The following is a 19,294-nucleotide window of genomic DNA, read 5'->3' as shown; positions in this document are numbered from 1 at the left end:
AGTCACCACTGCCAAATAGCACATCCAAGTATTTTTTCCTCATTGCAGGCTACACAGGTAAGCATTAGGGACTGTTTCAGCAGACTTTTGTTTGCTTTCTTATACAAGTCTATGGGAATGCAAAACCTGCTTCAAGCAAGTCAGAGAGAGCTCATCTGTTTAGGTTAAATGCATTTGTCAATGAATTCTAAATGATCTCAAAAGCACCTCAAACTAATGCAATCGACACAGGACGGAAACCTACTGACACAGGCTCTTAAGGTGCCCATACACTGTGCAAATTTCCATCGTTTCCGGCCGAAATTAGACAGTGTGTGCTGCTGTTGGAACCCTTTGGGCCGGCATCCCTTGATCAGCTGATCAAAGGAACTGGTCGCATAATCTTCGCACGACCGGGTATTGTGACAGGTGCTGGCGGCCGCTGTCAGGATACACTGCAAACAGCGAGCATTCCTTGTTTTGTTCAGCCCATGGGTTGAATGAGAAAAATGGAGCAGTGTATTGCCACCCTTGCAGCCTGATCTAGAGCCTGCTACAGCCTGCCATTGGCATTCTGCAGCAGTCTACTGATGAGGTCCTTAGCCTGTTCTTTCCTCTTCTCGTTAGTCTCTGTGTTTTGCATTCAATACTCTTGCCACTTGTATAGAAAAATTTAATTTGACATTTTTTTTTAATGCATGGTCCACTTTCCAGTCTATGGGTGATATATGGTTATGTACTCTCACATCTATGTCTTAACATTCAATGTATTCATATTTTTTCTGTTATCTTTGTTTCAGCCAGGCTTCTATCCTGAAGTACCCGCATTCCTTATATGCTAATACCGTGGAGACGAGGAGATGTCGAATTACAAGCCTGTTGTCATCCCAGCATACCCTAAGCTTGGGGAAAAGATAACACATGACACACTGTACTGGAGGCGCTATAAGGTAATTCATATTGTAAATGCATAGGAAAATGTACTCCAGATTAAACAGAATGATAGTCCAAAGAGCCAAGGAAAACTTCCAAACAGATTCGAACTGGGCAGAGAGCACAGGGTCAGGGTACAACAGTGTCTGATCGTACCTTCCTTCGCTTTCTGAAAAGAGACGGACTGGAATTTGCTAAAATGAATATGGACTAGTCAGAATGCCCTTAGGACAGATCAGGCAAAACTGGAGCTTTTGGCAAGGCACATCAGCTCTATGTTCTGATGAAAATATTATGTTTTTAAAGAAAAGAGCACTGTACCTACTGTGAAATATGGATGTTTTGGGGGCATCTGCCATGGGGTGCCCTAAATCTGTGCCGGGCACAATGAAATCTCAGAAGTAACAAGGAATTCTGGAACAAAATGTAACACTGTCAGTCCTAGATCCTCCAACAGGATAATCACCAAAAATGCACAGCTAAAAGCACCAAAGAATGACTAAGAACATAACATTGCACTATTCTGAAGAGGACTTGCATGAGCCCTGATCTAAAATCCTATTGAACATATATGGAAAGAGCTGAAACTGTAGCAATTTGTTTAAGAAGAGTGAGCCAAAATACCCGTTGGTGGGTGCAGAGCACTTATTGAGAGCTGCAGAAAATGCTTGTTTGCAAGGATTGACTCTTAGGCCTCATTCACACACAATCCAAGAGCAAAATTGTATATTGCGTATATACACGTACTATTTGCAATCCCAGAATGCATCATTCATAATAAAAAATGTTAATGAACTGTACGCACGTGAAATACGCTGCCCGGACGCATCTCGGTTCCATTCTGTTTTTGCGCATATTCACGCTATGCAAATATACGGCTCCTTATGCAGCTATGTGTATGGAGCCATTTATTTGCATAGGCTGCTTATGGTATAATACACTCATATACGCGTTACAGTGGGAATGAGGTCTAATGGCTGTACAACAAAATATTAGGTCATGGGTCCCATCATTTGTGTCCATGCCATTTTTCATTTGCTTTAATTTCAATGTTCTGTTGAATCAAACATTAAAAGTAAGGTCTGATTTGTATTAAATATGTATTTAACAATGATTGATGGATGACCATTATGGAAGGGTACAAATTTGTCCATATTTATGCATATATAAAAAAACATATACAAACAGGCGCACACTGTGATTGACATTTCATATGGCCTGTGAACCAGAGCCTGGAGCTCCACCTACTGGCTGTAAATTTACTTACAAGTCATTCACAATCTTTATGTATTCCTGCTTGAAAAACATTGACATTTTATTTTTGTTTTTTCTATATGGACAAATCAATTTTTCAGCTCCCTTTTTAAAACAAATACCTAATTATGGATGAGATATGAAACATAGTCCAAAAAGTAAACTTGGCCTTTTACTTTGTTTCTTTGCAAGAGGATGCACTACCATGGCTGAAAAAAACATCTGGTATTTTGTTTCTGCCAGGAGTTCTTCTTTAACTTGTATTAAAACTAATTTTCTTGGATGATTAACAATTGTGCTCAATTTTTTTCTTTTGTTTATTATTTCCTCCTTTTTAGACTCCTATACAGATCAAAGAATTTGGTGCAGTAACAAAAGTCGACTTCTCACCAGTCCATCCTATACAATATGCTGTCACAGCATCTACAAGGGTACGTTAATGACCATTGATGAATGGATATAGCCCAGATCACACGTATAGCTTAGCATTATTTCACCTCCATCTTCTTTTCAAGTGACAATTTCTAACGTGGTGATAGGTCAGTAATAATGAAGTTTATGAATCCATTGGAGCAGCTTGACAGCCAAACAACTAGGAGAGGGCAGCTATGGCAGCCTCCATGTTCTCTCACTATAGGTTTTATAAAAACTAGAGGTGCACCGAAATGAAAACTTCAATAATGAAACCAAAATAAAAAAAAGGCCGAAAAAGAAAAGTTTTTTTGTTTTTTAACTTTTTTTTCAACTTTTTATTTTATTTTTTATAAACCTTTTTTTTAATTTTTCTCTTAATGTATTTTTTTTACATTTACTTTTTTACATTTACTTTTAGGGGCTTCGGAGAATATTAGGGGTCTAAACAGGTCCCTGACATTTTCCCTTTTAAAATAGAAAGAGATTGAGATCTGTTTCTGCATCCCCTGTCATAAATGAACAGGAATCCTCTATACTGAGTGTTCCGGTTCATTCATAACATGAGGACATTGTGTGTTTTACTATATCCACAATCATGAATGAACAGGAAGTGATGTAGATCACTTCCCATTCATTCATAATTGAGGATATAGTTATCATGCTATGTCCTCAAGTATTTACAAACACTCACTGATCGCTGAGTGTTTGTACTCGCTCTCCATCCTGACAGCTGTCACAGGAGGTTGGGTGGGGAGGTACGGGGAGGAGAGCAAGATCTGACAGCTGACTCCTCCCCCGCCGGCCTCCTGTGACAGCGATGGCTCTCTCCGCCCACACTGCTCTCCTCTGATCTGTGACAGGAGGCGGTGCAGAGAGGAGAGACGCCGGCCGCTCACAGCGCTCTACTCCCCAGTGCTCGGCCACCTGTGACAGTTTTTCCTCCCTGTTGGGATAACGAGCAGCGCCCAGTGGGGAGGAGAGAAAGCACGGATGCACCACTGCATCGGCCAGAAAATGTTACTTTTGGCATTATGCCAAAAGTGCCATTTTCGGCCGATATGTTTTGGCAGCTGATATATCGGTGCATCCCTAATAAAAACATAAAAATATGTGCACAGATAACATGGCTGATGATCACATATTGTAGTTTATAACAGTAATGTGTGGTCATAGTTATTCCCTATACTCTTAAAGGAATAATTCTGCTGTATGTATTGGTATATATGATGGAGTAGCTGTGGTATTGTATAGTTAAAACAGTCCAACTTAAGATATTAACAATTCAGAAACACTTTTTCTCCTCCAGATCCACATTTATGGCCAGTACTCTCAAGAGCCTATAAAAACCTTCTCCCGCTTCAAAGACACAGCTTATTGCGGGACCTACAGAGGGGATGGCAAATTATTTGCCGCAGGCTGTGAAGACAGTGTTGTCCAGCTTTTCGATATCAGTGGAAAGGCTGCACTCAGACAGTTTGCCGGACACAGCAAGTAAGAGTTCACTTGGTGTTCTTATTCACAACCTTGCAGCCTATGCTATTATGTTACGTAAAATGTAATAGTTGTAAGTTTAGACCACACTTATCATGCATTCTAACATGTGTATTGTCATGTTTGTGGAGACAGCTTACAGTCCAATTTCCATTTTTGTAGGTGATTAGCATTCATTGTGGTAATGAAGAGGTGCAGTGATGATGAATACATGTGCACGTTTTCATGACTCACATTGCAGGCTTTCTTCACTTCTTCACACCTGATGTTCCTGCGGAGAACATTTTGAATTTTTATTCTTCAGACCTGACACGGGTCAGATTGTAATCGGCTGCTTTGTAACATTGCACAGCACAGAGGCAGACATTTTCATGCAGCTATGAGGAGGAAAGCTGACAGAAAATGTAAAAGTTTGTGTTCATATACATCAGCTGCATATGCCTGCTTCATGTTCACTCGGTGTACATTGCTGACATGTTTTTTTAAGTGGGGGTAGACGGTCGGGGGACAAATTTGACAGATGGGGTTAATTTACTATCGGCAAATAGGCTGTTCATTTTGCATGGGAATTTTCCCTTGGCTTATGAATCGGGCGAAGCTCTGCTGACAACGACGTGCAAGCAAGAATACTGTTCATTTTCTTATGCGATTGTATTTAAATCCTCAGATAATGGACAATATATACAAGGGATGTATCAACAAGCAACACATGACCTTATGGAACTATTAGGCGCATTGGAACATACAGGCACCATTAGCTTGAGTTTGAGGTTTCTTTAACCCCTTCATGACAAGAGGGCATTGATGAAGAGATGCCTAGGACCAATTCTACTATTGCACAGATGCACACTACCACTTTAAGGCTGCAGTGCCATCTTCAGACTGAAGGCTTATTTTGTCAGTAAAACCTCCAGCCTTCATGTCTTTCCTATGAGTCCACGTGATCGGGGACTATTCTGATTGGTTCCCAATCGTTAGTGGGTACCCGACCTTGTATGGGTTTGACAGCTAGCAGCTGCACAAAGTGGAGGATGTTAAAGTGACACTAAACTCAGGGGTTGAATCTTAAAAATGCATTTAAGTACCTTTTTTAAAGTGACATTAAACTTGCAATACCCCCCCCCCCCCCCATGCTGCTGTAACGACTTAATGATGCCTCTTGATCCCATTTATCTCCTTCCGTCCAGTAGTTTTCAACAATCCCTCCAGCACTGGTGCCGGTCTCTGATCCAGCACAAACTGCTGTATCTTTTTGTCCAGTCACGGCTGCGCACGTTCACTTTAACTGTAGCTCTCCACCTCTCCTCGCCAGTGATTTCCATCGCACATGCGCCCGCATGGCTGTTCGGAGAAACTGGAATGATTCTGCAGCAGGGAGCAAGCGGCAGATAAGTTTTTACCTATTCGGTAGCTTTCCTTTTTTTTTTTAGGTTTTTGCATACATCTACAGCTTGCTAGTAGTAGATATATGTAAAAAATAAAAAAATAAGACTTGAATACTATAACTATAAACAAACATTGATTTTTTTTTTTTTTTTATTTTTTATTTGTGTATCACTTGGCTGTAGATCCTCAAATCAAATCATCTCTGAATTGGTGCCGACACTGTCCTTCCTTCTGGAGGATGGCTTCTTTTGTTCCCCATGGTCCCTGTGTGTGTTGTACAGCTGAGTGATAAAAATGTATCTTTTGTGTATTAATTAAGGTACTTGAATAGATTTTTTTTTTTTTTTTTTTTAAAGATTTAACTCCTGAGTTTAATGTCACTTTAATTTAGGACTTGCGGATGGGAAAGGGTGAAACCACAATTGAAATCCTTCTCTTGGTTATTTGTCATGAGTGGCTACAGAAAAAGCTTTTTTGATTTGGCAGAACTGTGGGATTTTTTCCCCCCAGAATGTAGTGTGTTTATCTATATTCTTTCACTATAAGAATACATGTTTTTCTTGTATAGAGCGGTGCATGTTGTGGATTTCATGTCGGATAAGTATCGGATTGTATCTGGCTCTGATGACTATTCAGCCAAGATCTGGGACATCCCAAATGGCACTGAAATCTCTTCCTACAAAGAGCACAAAGACTACGTGCGCTGCGGCTGTGCTAGCAAACTCAGTGGTGATTTGTTTGTCACAGGTAAGTATCTTTCCTCTCTTTCTAGCAAATAAGAGGTTCACTTATCTCTGGATGATACATATTTAACGGAGTGTGCTTGACTATTTGGTATACAAGTCCTGCATGCCTCCCTATTTGGGATTCAAGCACTGCATACTTCCCATCTGTCTGTGTTGTAAGTGGGACATTCCCTGCAAAGGCAGAGATCATCATTATCAGGTATAGCTTGTCTTAAATTGTAAGCTTTAACGCCCTGTACTCCATTTATAACTGCCCAATCTTTACTAAAATTGAAATATTATTTTTTAGTAAACTGGTTGCTGGTTTCACTGGAACTTAAAGGGCCCACAAAAGTGATGTGAAGGATTTCACATTGACTGCTTCATTGGCTTGACAAATTTGGTTTGATTTTAATATTTAATTTGAGAACGAATGGAGTTTTCTGAACAAAAACCACATACACAGTTAAATCCCTCCTGCTCCATTTATTTATTTACTTTTTGCATCACTACAGTCAAACTGTCATTGCTTTGACCCCAATAAGGATTAGAAAACAATTTTTTTTTTTTACGAAGTTCTTACCCCGTATACCCATCTTAAGTGTATTGTTAGAGAGAGCCTATAGGCCTTCAGACTATATAGGCAATAGCTTCATGTCCGATAGCTAGATAAACCCCTATAAGTAACTAAAGGGAATGACCACTGTGCTTTGTGACCTTCTTAAAATATATGGAGAATAAGCTAAACAAAGAACCTATCATAATTTTGTTTGTGTGTGGAGATTTACTCTTCCTGTCAGGGGGCAGTTGTCAGCAGGCTAGGATGTCCACATAAATGGTGTTTTTACCTTCTCTAAGTCTATGCACAAACAAACCTGCTCATGTTCACATGTGAGGTACCAACTGATGCTTTTTGGAAAGGTCTCTCTAAGGCTGGGCACACACCTTACAACCATCGCAAGACTTCTGTCTTGCGATGGTTGTAAGGTACTTAAAAAACGTACGATCTGCCTATGTTGCATTGGCAGATTGTGCTTGCGATGATCGCAAGCCACGCCCCCTGAGGGCGGGCTTCCGATGACCGCAATGCCGAACGGGCAGTGTGCGCTTGCGCACACCGGCCCGTGCGGCTGTTATCGTACGGACATGCCACAAACCTGCCGAACATCGTACGATGCTCGGCGGGTTTTCGAACATGTCCGTAAGTTTAAAGTCGTGCGACCTTACAGTAGTAGAGGTCGCACGGCTTCCACACACCGTACGATCGCGGGATTTCCCGCGATTATCGTACGATCGTAAGGTGTGTGGGGACCCTTAGGGTCTACAGTAGTAGAGGTCGCACGGCTTCCACACACCTTACGATCGCGGGATTTCCCGCGATTATCGTACGATCGTAAGGTGTGTGGGGACCCTTAGGGTCTACAGTAGTAGAGGTCGCACGGCTTCCACACACCGTACGATCGCGGGATTTCCCGCGATTATCGTACGATCGTAAGGTGTGTGGGGACCCTTAGGGTCTACAGTAGTAGAGGTCGCACGGCTTCCACACACCTTACGATCACCTTACGATCATCGTACGATCGCGGGATTTCCCGCGATTATCGTACGATTATCGTAAGGTGTGTGGGGACCCGATCGTACGATTATCGTAAGGTGTGTGGAAGCTGTGCGACCTCTACTACTGTAAGGTCGCACGACTTTAAACTTACGGACATGTTTGAAAACCCGCCGAGCATCGTATGATAACAGCCGTATGGGCCTGTGTGCGCAAGCGCACACTGCCCGTTCGGCATTGCGGTCATCGGAAGCCCGCCCCTCAGGGGGCGTGGCTTGCGATCATCGCAAGTACGATCTGCCTATGCAACATAGGCAGATCGTACGTTTTTTTAAGTACCTTACAACCATCGCAAGACAAAAGTCTTGCGATGGTTGTAAGGTGTGTGCCCAGCCTTAGAATGTATTCTTAACAGACTGCCCTGAAGCTGAATACCTGTCCCAGAATCCTCTTGGGTAGGCTGCTGTCTGACTCACAGGCTACATTTTAGTTCTGCATCTTCATTGTGAGTGACTATACTATAACTGGCATGCTGCTCATGAGAGAGGCTTCATTCAGAAGCATTCGAGACAGCAATTTAGGTACGTGATAGATTCCCTTTAAAAAGTACAGCATGACCCGTTTGATATATACCATAGAAAAGGCGCTCCGCAGCAAGAAAAAAGTGCCAACCACAAAGAGGTAACCTCTTTGTGGTTGGCACTTTTTTATTGGTGCCTTTTCTATGGGACCTATGCACTGGTTACAGACTTTTTTATCATTGTGTATCAATGTGTGTGTTCTCTGGAGGGGGGGGGCATGGACACATGATATACTGATGGTCCCCCGGGTTATCACCTTTTTTCTATTCTCTTTTGATATATAGTTACACCTGCATTCTGCATGGGGATCCGCTCAGGCTAATGCAGCTATTTTTATGTGTCCATTAAATGTGCAACCCATGTATGTGTTTTCTGTGTGTTTCCTATCTTATTTCATGGCTAGAGGATGTGTTTGTGATGCAGCATGTTATGATTACAGGTTCCTACGATCATGTAGTGAAATTATTTGATGCTCGCACAAAAAGGAGCACGATGACCATGGAACATGAGCATCCAGTGGAGAGTGTTCTCCTCTTCCCATCTGAGGGGCTTCTTGTCTCTGCAGGTATGGTGCAGGAATCGCTACAGCTTATGAAATAGACTCACAAATAAAACTAACACAAGATTGTTAGCAAAGTGTATGCCTCTGCCTTTTAAAGCATGCGGATGTGCACTCATTATTCTAGCCATCATAACTGCTTGTTCAACCCATTTTGAGGAGTTTTGCTTAAACAGGGTCATGCACACAGTGTATATTTTTACCGTTGATGGTTATTAGCCCACCCACACAATATCCAAAACATAAAAAGCATGTTGGCGTTTAGCCTCCTCCTTCCTCGCTTTTTTTATTTTTCCCTTTTTTTCTTTTAGATTAGGATAGACTGGTATTGGGTTAGTTTGTAAAGAAATGTACTTTGAGTGACTTCTGAAAAATAAAAAATGAAGATTCACTGAAATTGACGTGTTTTGTCATGCTGGAGTGCTGGTGACATTTCTTTACAAACTTTGCTTGATGTGTCGCCATCCGCAGTCACTGCGAGCACCCACTTTTGCCTATGGGAATTCCGGTAAGGTAGTGCTACAGGACTTTTGGTATTGGGTTAGAACCCCTGTCAAATTTTTATGTCTGTAACCACATTAGGGCGATTCACTCCCGAAATATCACCGCTAATCCAAATTTTTTAAATTGGCTTTAGATATACCAAATACCTATACCTGTGTATGAGTCCACTTAAAAGTCCTATGCCAGCCAAAACTGGTGTTTGGGTCACAGGATGGAGGAAGCCTCCTTATTTTCTGTGTGATTCTGAAACAGAAATTGAGATGAGACTTCTCCACTTGGGACACGATAATTAAATGCATTTTTGGTACTTAAAGGGATACTTAGATACTTTTTTATTTTTTCTGTTTTTGAACCCATTTGGAGCTGTTATTTACTTCTTTTAGTGTTACCACACATAAATATTTAAAAAAAATGGGCGCTGCCACCCCTGGGCCTTTATTAAAAATGTAAAGAAAAACATTTAGTGGTGTTATGCTTTAACACTTTACTGGTGCATGGAAGAGACGGGTTGTAAACCTCTTCATGGCTGCAATACCTGCCGTGAACTTGTTTCTATGTCACTCTGCTGGCTTGGGGCTTTTTATTAAGTAATTTAGGCATCTGCAAAGCTGCCTGGTCACTTTTACAGGGTGCAGAAGTGGCGAGAAGGAAGAGATCAGGAAATATCCATTACCCAATGTCCTCTGCAGAACATGAACCCTGGAAACACTTTGGGGTTCAGATCAGTCAAATCCTGACCAGCAGTGTAAGGAAAACAGGGGATCAATAAAATAAATTCTAATATTGGTATTTTGTTTTTATTTTTAAATGATAGAATATATTTCTGTGGCTTTAAAGGTTTTTAAAGTGTCATCTTTTGTATGGAACAGAAAAATTTGTAGATTATGTTGTTTGCCTGTACAAAAATTGCTGGAAATCCTAGCACAGCATCTTTCAGTTTTCTTAATTCTGTCCTGTCCTCTTTTAGGTGGTCGTTATGTGAAAGTGTGGGACATGCTAAAGGGCGGACAGTTATTGGTGTCCTTGAGAAACCATCACAAAACAGTCACCTCTCTGTGTCTTAGCAGTTCCGGGCAGAGGCTGCTGTCTGCATCATTAGACAGGTGTGTCTTTGGGAAATCCATATTTAGTGGGAATTTTCTTTTTTTTTTTTTGTGTGTAAAGTTCTTTTTTTAAGTAGCGATTTTGAATAGTTTGTCTTGAGTTACTCTCACCAGACAGTGGTCATGAATTGCCCAAGTAGATAATGCCACACTTTTTTCAACTTTATGGCATGTTAACGTGGCCAAAAAGAACTGTATATGCATTCAAATTCCTGGCTTCTGATTGGATCACTCAGGTTTTATACTATGTTATAACACTTGCTTGGCATATCCATCAGCTGATGCTGATCTTGCCTAATATATACATTAAAACATTGCACTTCCATTTGTAATAGATGCTCTTCTTATCAATAAATGTAGGTAAAATGTAATTTGATATCATTTAAAATGTTATCAGCTCTGACTTTTTACTACACGTTTGGTCTAATTTTGGTCTTATGTGGGTAGGCATGGCTTCTCTTCCAAAGCTGCAGTGGACTGCTCTGTACATTCCAGACAGGTCATTGGTCTACTCATTGATATTTAAATTAATAGTGCCCATATACCTTACAGACAGAAATGTTGGTCACTTTAGTATCCCTTTTTCATTCTGATAAAAAAACAAACAGCAACTGAGTGGATTGGAAGCTTTGCTTGATTCATGGCATAATAAACCGTTCATGGTGCTAGCACTTTGATATGTGATGCCCAGACAGTGTTGTACAACAGACTCTGTACTAGTGGCGGCTGGGTTTTCAGTGCCAGGGCTTCTTAAAGGTCTCATTCACACTGGGCATACATGTCCATGAGGCGTGCACGCCTGTAAACAGCGGAACCTGGGACGGACAGGTGCTGTTGTGTGAATGTGCACAGCAGCCTGTTCTTCCCTATGGGAGAACGCGACTGTACGGTGTCATACGGACACCCGAACTGCACATCTGTACCTGAAAGGATGACTGCGTACAGCCTCGTCCTCCCATAAGGAAGAACAGGCTGCTGTGCACAATCACACGCAGCATCTGTCCCTCCTGGGATCAGCTGTTTACGGGCGTGCACGTCACACGGACCTGTACACCCAGTATGAATGAGGCCTTAAAGGAGAACTATGAGGTGAGTGCTTTTCACTCACCTCATAGTTCTAGCCGACCTGTGACAATGAGACTGTCGCAGGTCGGCTCAGTAGATCAGGAGGTGAGCGAACACATACCGGCGTTTGCTCACCTCTCGATCCTGTCACGGCTCTCTGCCATGACAGGGGAGGGGCTGGATTCCCCCCTCTCCGATCCGCCATCGATGACTGGCGGAGGGGGCGGGTACAGCTGGCTCTGCCTCTAGATAGGCAGAGCCAGCTGTCAGTCACGCAGCTGGGCGGATCCCGGCACAATTGTCGCGAGCAGCAGCTGAGCCTAGGGTGACGTTAGGACGCTAGTTTGTGTCCTCCCGTTACCCTAAGGAGAACTATGGGGAAAAGCCTTAACCCCATAGTTCTCTGTGTTCTCAGTGTTTGAAGGTTAACAATTTTTTTTTTTTTCTTGTGTATATTAATGTATAAAGTATCTTTTAAACAGACATGTCAAGATTTACAGCACAATGAATTATAAAGTGGTTCACAGCTTTGACTACGACGCCTCAATCTTGACTCTGGCATTGGCGGTGAGTACTTTGAAACCTGGAAACTCGTTTTCAGTAGCTTGTTTGTTAGATAAATCACTATAGGTTCAATCAGTGGGCAGTAACTCGTAGCAACCAAATCTATTGAAGTGATGGCTCAAAAATTGTCTGCTTTGCATGAGCGTACCTTTCTCGGCATTATTACTATTTCATTTTTCTGCCTTACTGAGCAAGCATGAATGAGGTACAATTCTGTAGTGCCTCTGTTACCTGAGACAAAATATAGTAGCAGACGAATAGATGCACAATCTGCCCCTTTTGTAGCTACAGATGCAACAAATCCTCTTCCATCACCTTCTACAGGTCGCTGCCTTGTACTGTCCTGAATTTGGGACTTTGATACATCCTGATATGTCTTTAATGTGTAAGGGGGTAAAGGGGTAGGAAAAATCATCATAACTTCCGTTTCAAATCCTTACTGTGATGAACGTGTATGGTCTAATAATAAACTTTTCCAGCTGTCTAAGAATACTACTGAGAATGTTCTGAGATCCGAGCACATAATGATCAGACAGTAGATTGAATAGAAAATGAATGTTTTCATGTTTTTGGCTTGTAGCCTGACGATGAGATGGTTGTGGTTGGAATGACCAACGGAGTGCTTAATATCAAACATCGGAAACCAGAAGAGAAGAAAGCAAATGAGCCTCCAGCCAGGAAACATCCGAGATACAGAGTGTTTGTGAGGGGGAAGGACTATATGCCCAAACAGGTACAAAGAAACACCCTACTAGGGTTCACATGCTTGGGGATCTGTTTATTTAGGCTGCTTGAACGGTTAAGTCTGGCCTATGTGTGCATGCCAAAGCTGTAAAGAGAATTACTTGTATACTAGAAAAACAAATTTGCAGCTGCTTATAACTAGCAGGGGAAGGGGTTGATGTGGTTGAGATATTTGCAAAACAGGAACAACACAAAAATGTACCTGCACAAGAAAAGACTGATTGCTATTGACAGTTTGTAACTAGCAGCTGTGAGAACTCTGCACCTTCAGAAATCTGTGTGTTTAGTCTGCCTGGATAATACAATACCATCATTCCCAAATTGGCTGGAAATATTTTGGGGGGAATTTATGAACATGTTTTTTGCCAAAGTTTTACTTGCAAAGACCAAAATGTCATGCTAACGAACCTCAAAGTTGTATCTATGTTATGAGATTTTAAGTGTTCTTGTGACATATTCAACGTTTGCGACTCGCTGCACATGTTTTGCCATATTTAGGTATTTAGGAATGAAACATAAACCAGGATAAAAATCTGTCACCATACGCACTAGAAATCAACGATGTGAGAGTTTAAAAGCACGCTGCTGATACGACCAAATTGATAAATGCATCTCCTTTTGTTTTTTCTCTTAACCGAGATCAGCCAATAGGGCACTTTTCACAGCCGCTTTGTAGGGATTGCTAGAGAACTGTGACTTGAGAGAGCCAGCAATGAATAAAATAGCCTCTGGGCACAATCTCTGACTAAGCCCATGATGTATGGTGACTCTAAAATGTTGGTCTCTGCAGGATGATGTTGTTGTCAGTAAGCCAGTAAGGCAGCGCATAAAGAAATATGACCGGCTACTCAGAGGATTCCAGGCGTCTGCAGCACTCGATGCAGTTTTAGAGGTAAGAGGCAAAGTTGTAGTTTTTATTAGGAAGCATTGAGAAAATATGAATGGTTTAATACAGTGGTACCCAACTGGTGTAACCTCAGGACCCACATTTGTCCTTGGTCATTAAGTCGCGACCCAAGTTGCACTTATGGAACACATGGCATTGCGGCACCGCGTGTTCCGAATGTGGGCGATAGAACTGTAGGTGGGAGATGCATTTGGGGTGCCATTCAAACGTATGGCAATGCACTGGACTGTGTGATTAACGCACTGTACTAGTGTGAATGGGCCCTCAAAAACACTGACAGACACACAGCCACAGACACAATATCACACCCTCGGACATTCTCGCACACACATACACACTCCAAAACAATTTTTTATTTCATTAATTTTTTTTAATCCACCCAGTCTCCCTACTTTACAAGAACTGGAGTAGATCATCAGCATGGGGTCCAGTGTGGGCTGCCGTGCTGTAATTGAGCTCCATCCATATGTGCATCCACTTGTACAGCTCCCTTACACAGCCTGTAGAGGTGCCAGGAGCCAGATTGCGACATCATTCTGGTCCAGGCGCCTCTACAGGATACACATGGGAGCCTTAAGCAATGCACTCATGGATGGAGCTCCCTCACGGCCATAACCGCAGTCCACCCCACCTCAAGCCGACACTCGGCACCGGGCAGTATATTTTGAATGGCTGCTCGGTGTGAGAACTGACAGTGCTACGCTAGTGGAAGGCTGAGGAGCCTCTCACCTAGACAAGTGGAAGCCATGCGGCGACCCACTGAACACCGGGTCGCAACCCACTTTTGGGTCACGACCCACCAGTTGAGAAGCAAGGGTTTAATATTTGTACAACTGAAAGTTTTCTTGTACTTTTTGTTGGCCATAAAATGATCACTGCATGGCATATTGGTGCAGGACAACCACTAGGTACCTGCTTTAATTGAATAAACTCCTGTGCTTCTGCTACTGGAGAACTTGGGGCCAGTTTAAAACTTGAGTAGATGGTTTCCTACTCAGGACACTGCAATAATTGCTTACCACTGGCCCAGCATTTTATGCTTCATTCATAAAATGCCGAGTGTGGCGTTGCGCCTTTCATGTCCTTTGGAGTGTGTAACACTGCAGAGAGCACGTATGATAGCAGGAAAGCCTTGTCACATGATGTGACCTGTATTTCCGCCTATTGGCATTAAAGCAAATGAGGCTTTGCTTGCTTTAGGGTCCCTCGGTAAGGAAAATAGAAAGCACATTTGTAAAACACACTAATGTGATGACAGACCTCACAACCAAGTTTTGTAAGGCAACAACCTCAAACAGCAGTGCTTATAGAGCACAATTATGTCTGTATGAAGTAGCCAATATGCCATTGCCATTCTCTTCCATGGCTGTGATTTCAGAGCAGACAGCAAGTGGGTCCTGACAAAATAAGGGTGAGTAGTGCGAGTGGAAAAATATTTTTAATCTTTGCAGAAATTATATTTTAAGTTTAATACGGCGATGTCCTCTGTGCTTTTTTTCTGAGGGCTCGTTCACACCAAAGCTGTCCCTTGCAGTGCATTAGCGAAGGCATGTTATAATAGGCTATTCGTGCAGCAAATAGGTGTATGCAACAAGCAACACCACAACACATAGTTCGTTACCATTGATAGTAATGCATTGCAATGTTTGAGCATCCGAAGTGCATTGCCTTGGGGTGCCTTTGAAAATGAATGGCACGTGTGTGTAATGCGTTGTGGTATTGCATTGTTACCACAATGCATTTCAACTGATATGTGTTTAGGCCCTTATATTATGTTAATCTCTCTCTTGTTATAGACTAAGGTTCGAAATGGAAGCCCAGAGGTGACCGTAGCGGTAATGAATGAAATTAACCGAAGAGGAACCCTTAGAAATGCTCTGGCAGGGAGAGATGAGAAACAGCTGAGCTGCATACTGACCTTCCTCATAAAGTAAGTATCTAGCTGCATCTTGTATCAGATTAATGTAACTTGGCCACTAGTGTCATAGCAACAATATACAGTATATGCTGGTAAAATGACAACATCCTAACCATAGGTCTTCAGCGTGCACAAATGAGATTTACAGAGCATTATGAGTGTTTTATGCTAAGAGCACAGTAGAAGCTGTTTGCCTTCGTGCTTGTTCTGACAAACTTTATACAGCACCATCTGAAAAAGCAGGAGAGTGGGATGAATATATAAATTATTTTTAGCACATAGACAAAATGTGCACTTAACCCTTGCAGTGCGGGGGTAGGCCAACTGCGAGGGTTAAGAACACTTTTGCCTGGAGTTCTTTAATGTATCTGTATTCTAAATACCTGAGTTTGCCTTGGTATCCATCAATGGATGCCCGAGCTGTCAGTCAAAGCTGGGATTGAAAGCTACGAGTAGCAGACGATGTTGGCTGGGACTCTTAATGGGGGAGACCTTTATTAACCTCTTGCAGTGCGCCCGTAGTAAAAAAACGGATGTACGGCACTGCTGCATTGGCGGGTTGCCGTCGCCAGACGGCATTTTTTTTCTGCTCGCGCGCGCCCCCTGGCGGGCACGCACGGGCAGAAAAGACCCGACCATTGCACACACCTGTTACCGGGTGTTTTCACATATAGGCGATCAGCGGCTCCATAGCCAGCCGATCGTCTATGTGCTCGTTCGCGTCCGCCGCAGCCGGTTAAAACCCCCCCGACCCCTCATCTTGAATCCCGGGATCCGCTGCCCCATCTTGAATCCTGGGATCCGTAAAAAGTAAAATAAAATAAAAGTCACATATAAAAAAAGGGGGCGAAAAACCCCCAAAATGTTTAACTCCCCCACGTTTACGTGCCTATAAACGTAAATACGCGTCCAGTGCCCCAGCGTGCAAAAATTACAATTGCGCTACACATGTTACATATCGCCGCGAACGTCGCAGTGAGAGCAATCATTTTAGGGCCATCAATCACTGATAACACTAAACTGATGAGCGGTAACAGCTTTTAAAGCGTCGCCTATGGCCAATTTTGGGTATTATCGTTTTTTGAGGTTTCGCGCGCGCACGCAATTTTAAGGCTTGACATGTTTAGTGTCTTTTTACCCGACGTGACCCCATCTTTTATATTTTACCAAAAAATTGGGTAATAATAAATGTTTTATCATTTAATATAGGGGAAACTGTTTTTTTTTTTAAATTTCGGTAATTTTTCCTTAATATAGTAAAAAAATAAAACCCCCAGTGGTGAATAAATACCACCAAAAGAAAGCTCTATCTGTCCCCAAAAAAGGGTATAAAATTCATTTCACTACAGCGTTGCATGACGGAATAAATGTCAGTCAAAGTACCGCAGCGCTGAATACTGAAAAATGGCCTGGATGGGAAGGGGGTTTAACACCGCGGATGTCAACTGGTTAACATATCCCGGGCACCAGACATCATGCTGAAGAACCATAACATACAGAATTCAGGCAGGCAGGGCTTAATGCAGTGTGGGAATATGGCGGAATACATTTAAAGTAACAATAATAATAACGGTCATTTTCTTCCACAGACATGTGGTAGAGCCCCGCTTCGCGCCAATACTGATAAATGTAACAGAACAAGTGATTGGTAAGCATGATTTGTCTCTCATACCGCCGGCTTTGCTGGTCACTGATGTCTGGATTCTAATGAGGTTATTGTGATTTTATTTTTCCTTTTTAGATATTTATTCATCTGTTGTCAACCAGTCATCTGTAATCGATAAACTATTCCTGAGACTCCAAGACCTCCTAGAAAAGGAAATCCTTTACCAAGAAGAACTTCTGGAGGTGCTTGGGATGATGGACACTCTCTTTGCAACTATGACAAGTAAAAAGGAAACCAGTTCTGGGGAGAGCAAATCTTTCATCCCCGAACAGAAGACATCAATAGGCATAAAATCTTCCTCCTGATCTTGACAGCTGCAGTTGGACCTTTTTTATACCACTTTTTAAAACATTTTATATGGGGGAAATGTGAATCCATACCATTTGTAAAAATGCTGTCCAATCCAATTCGTGTGTCTGGTTGAACAGGACTGGAACGCTGTTCATAACATTTTAAAGAAAGTGTGAAACTTCTGTAAAATCTTACTTTGTGTCAGATGATTTATTGCGATTGGTGGCAGGTAAATCTTATCTGTGATGGCAGTTGTACCAAACCGATCCTGGCCGGGTCACTGCGACAGAGCTGATGGAGGCGAGCCCATTGAACGTCCATGTAAACCTCTTACAGCAGCAGATTGGATGTTTGGCTGTTTTATTTAACTTCCTGGTGGAGTTTCCTTCATTAAAAGATACAAAATAATTTTTGTTGACCTATAATACAAAATACCTGTGTGGGAAACACAGCCAAATGGCTGCTGCCATGCACTGATTGTTTTCTGCTCACCGAATGAACCTGAATATTTCCAATGATATGGTCAGGTTTCCCTAAGAGCAATATGTAGCACAGGCAGAAAATGGCAGCTTTCATTAGAGCCCTTTTTGCTTTGTGATTGGTTTTCTTTAGTAGTGCCAGAAGACTGGTGATCTTGTGTCACACTCGAGTGCCCCAAGCAATTACAGTAGAGCTTTCTGCAGCCAATAGAAACGCATGTAAATGTCTAAAAATAGTCACCACTGCTCACAGATTACGTTTAACCTTCTTGGCGGTATTCCTGAGTGTGGCTCGGGGTTAATTTTCAGTACCAAAAGCGGTAACCCCAAGCCACACTCGGGATTACACAGCGCTTCAATTACTTTCTCCCTATGAACCACGCTGTGTTCTCTGGCCAGTGCCAGGAACCGTCTTCCGGGTTCCGTCCCTTGCGAGCGGCCGCGTCGCAGGGGGGCGGAACCAGCGGGAAATTTAAAAAAAGAAAAAAATCACCAGAATTTTTTACTAAACATTTTTCAAGCCCTTGCTACATACCACTATAGGTTGTCCATCTGGTATCATCCAGCTGGTTTGATTACAATGGTTCAGCTGACTGTACTCTTATACAGATTTCTAGACTACACTATAAATGATTTACCATCAAGGTAGTATGGAACAGTGAATAAGAAGGTGAAAGTCACATTCTAGTAAGTAGGAATGCACCGATACCGGTACTAGTAGTGGTGCCAATACCAAGTATTGCTCCGATACTGGAACTTCGGTCAGAGGGAGATTTCCTCTGATCGGCAATGCCACGCGGGAACATGGCTTCACAGCCTAGCAGCATGGAGCTGGCTTGCCGACAAATCGGGAAGCCGGGTGGTGGGGTAATGACCCGGCTTCCTGATGTCAACATTGAGCCGGCCAAGCAGCATGGAGTTGGTTTCCTGACCAATCAGTAAGTCAGGTAGCGAGTAATGACCCGGCTTCCTGATTGGCTGGAAAGCCAGCTCCATGCTCCCAGATGTACCGGTATCGGTGTTCAGTATCGACGAGTACTGGCAGATGAACTATCGGTACTCGATACCGAAAAACAGGTATTGGTGCATCCTTCCTAGTACGTTTTACACTGCTAACGATAGTCTGCACTTACTTTTATAGGAGAACCATGGCCAAACCTTTTTTGGTGTTCTGTT

The 19,294-nt window shown here is 42.5% G+C and overlaps 1 protein-coding gene across 2 annotated transcripts; it reads left to right on the top strand.

Annotated features, from left to right (window-relative positions):
• Positions 1–796: 796 nt before the first annotated feature.
• On the top strand, positions 797–17,755 carry UTP15 (UTP15, small subunit processome component). 2 transcript variants are annotated; one of them, XM_018558227.1, is made up of 12 exons: positions 797–929; positions 2,505–2,597; positions 3,887–4,071; positions 6,026–6,204; positions 8,758–8,883; positions 10,349–10,484; positions 12,032–12,116; positions 12,694–12,846; positions 13,648–13,749; positions 15,561–15,694; positions 17,272–17,330; positions 17,424–17,755. In XM_018558227.1, exons 1-12 carry the CDS (start codon positions 840–842, stop codon positions 17,651–17,653), a joined length of 1,572 nt encoding a protein of 523 aa, XP_018413729.1. In that variant the 5' UTR covers positions 797–839; the 3' UTR covers positions 17,654–17,755. The 2 variants fall into 2 exon arrangements, with proteins under 2 accessions (XP_018413729.1, XP_018413730.1); XM_018558228.1 differs by having other exon boundaries at positions 797–930; positions 2,563–2,597.
• Positions 17,756–19,294: the final 1,539 nt, after the last annotated feature.

This window comes from Nanorana parkeri, unplaced genomic scaffold, assembly GCF_000935625.1.
Source record: "Nanorana parkeri isolate BGI_ZX_2015 unplaced genomic scaffold, ASM93562v1 scaffold327, whole genome shotgun sequence".
Taxonomy (NCBI): Eukaryota; Metazoa; Chordata; class Amphibia; order Anura; family Dicroglossidae; genus Nanorana; species Nanorana parkeri.
The sequence above is the reverse complement of the archived record's forward strand: the minus strand, read 5'-3'. Positions and strand labels throughout refer to the sequence as shown.

What these genes read in the sequence shown, in the direction of transcription:
- UTP15 (XM_018558227.1), top strand. Translation starts at nt 840, where the DNA reads ATGTCGAATTACAAGCCTGTTGTCATCCCAGCATACCCTAAGCTTGGG. An exon ending in CAGTTTGCCGGACACAGCAA is followed by an intron (nt 4,072 to 6,025) that starts GTAAGAGTTCAC and finishes TTTCTTGTATAG; the next exon opens with AGCGGTGCATGTTGTGGATT. An exon ending in AGGACTATATGCCCAAACAG is followed by an intron (nt 12,847 to 13,647) that starts GTACAAAGAAAC and finishes TGGTCTCTGCAG; the next exon opens with GATGATGTTGTTGTCAGTAA.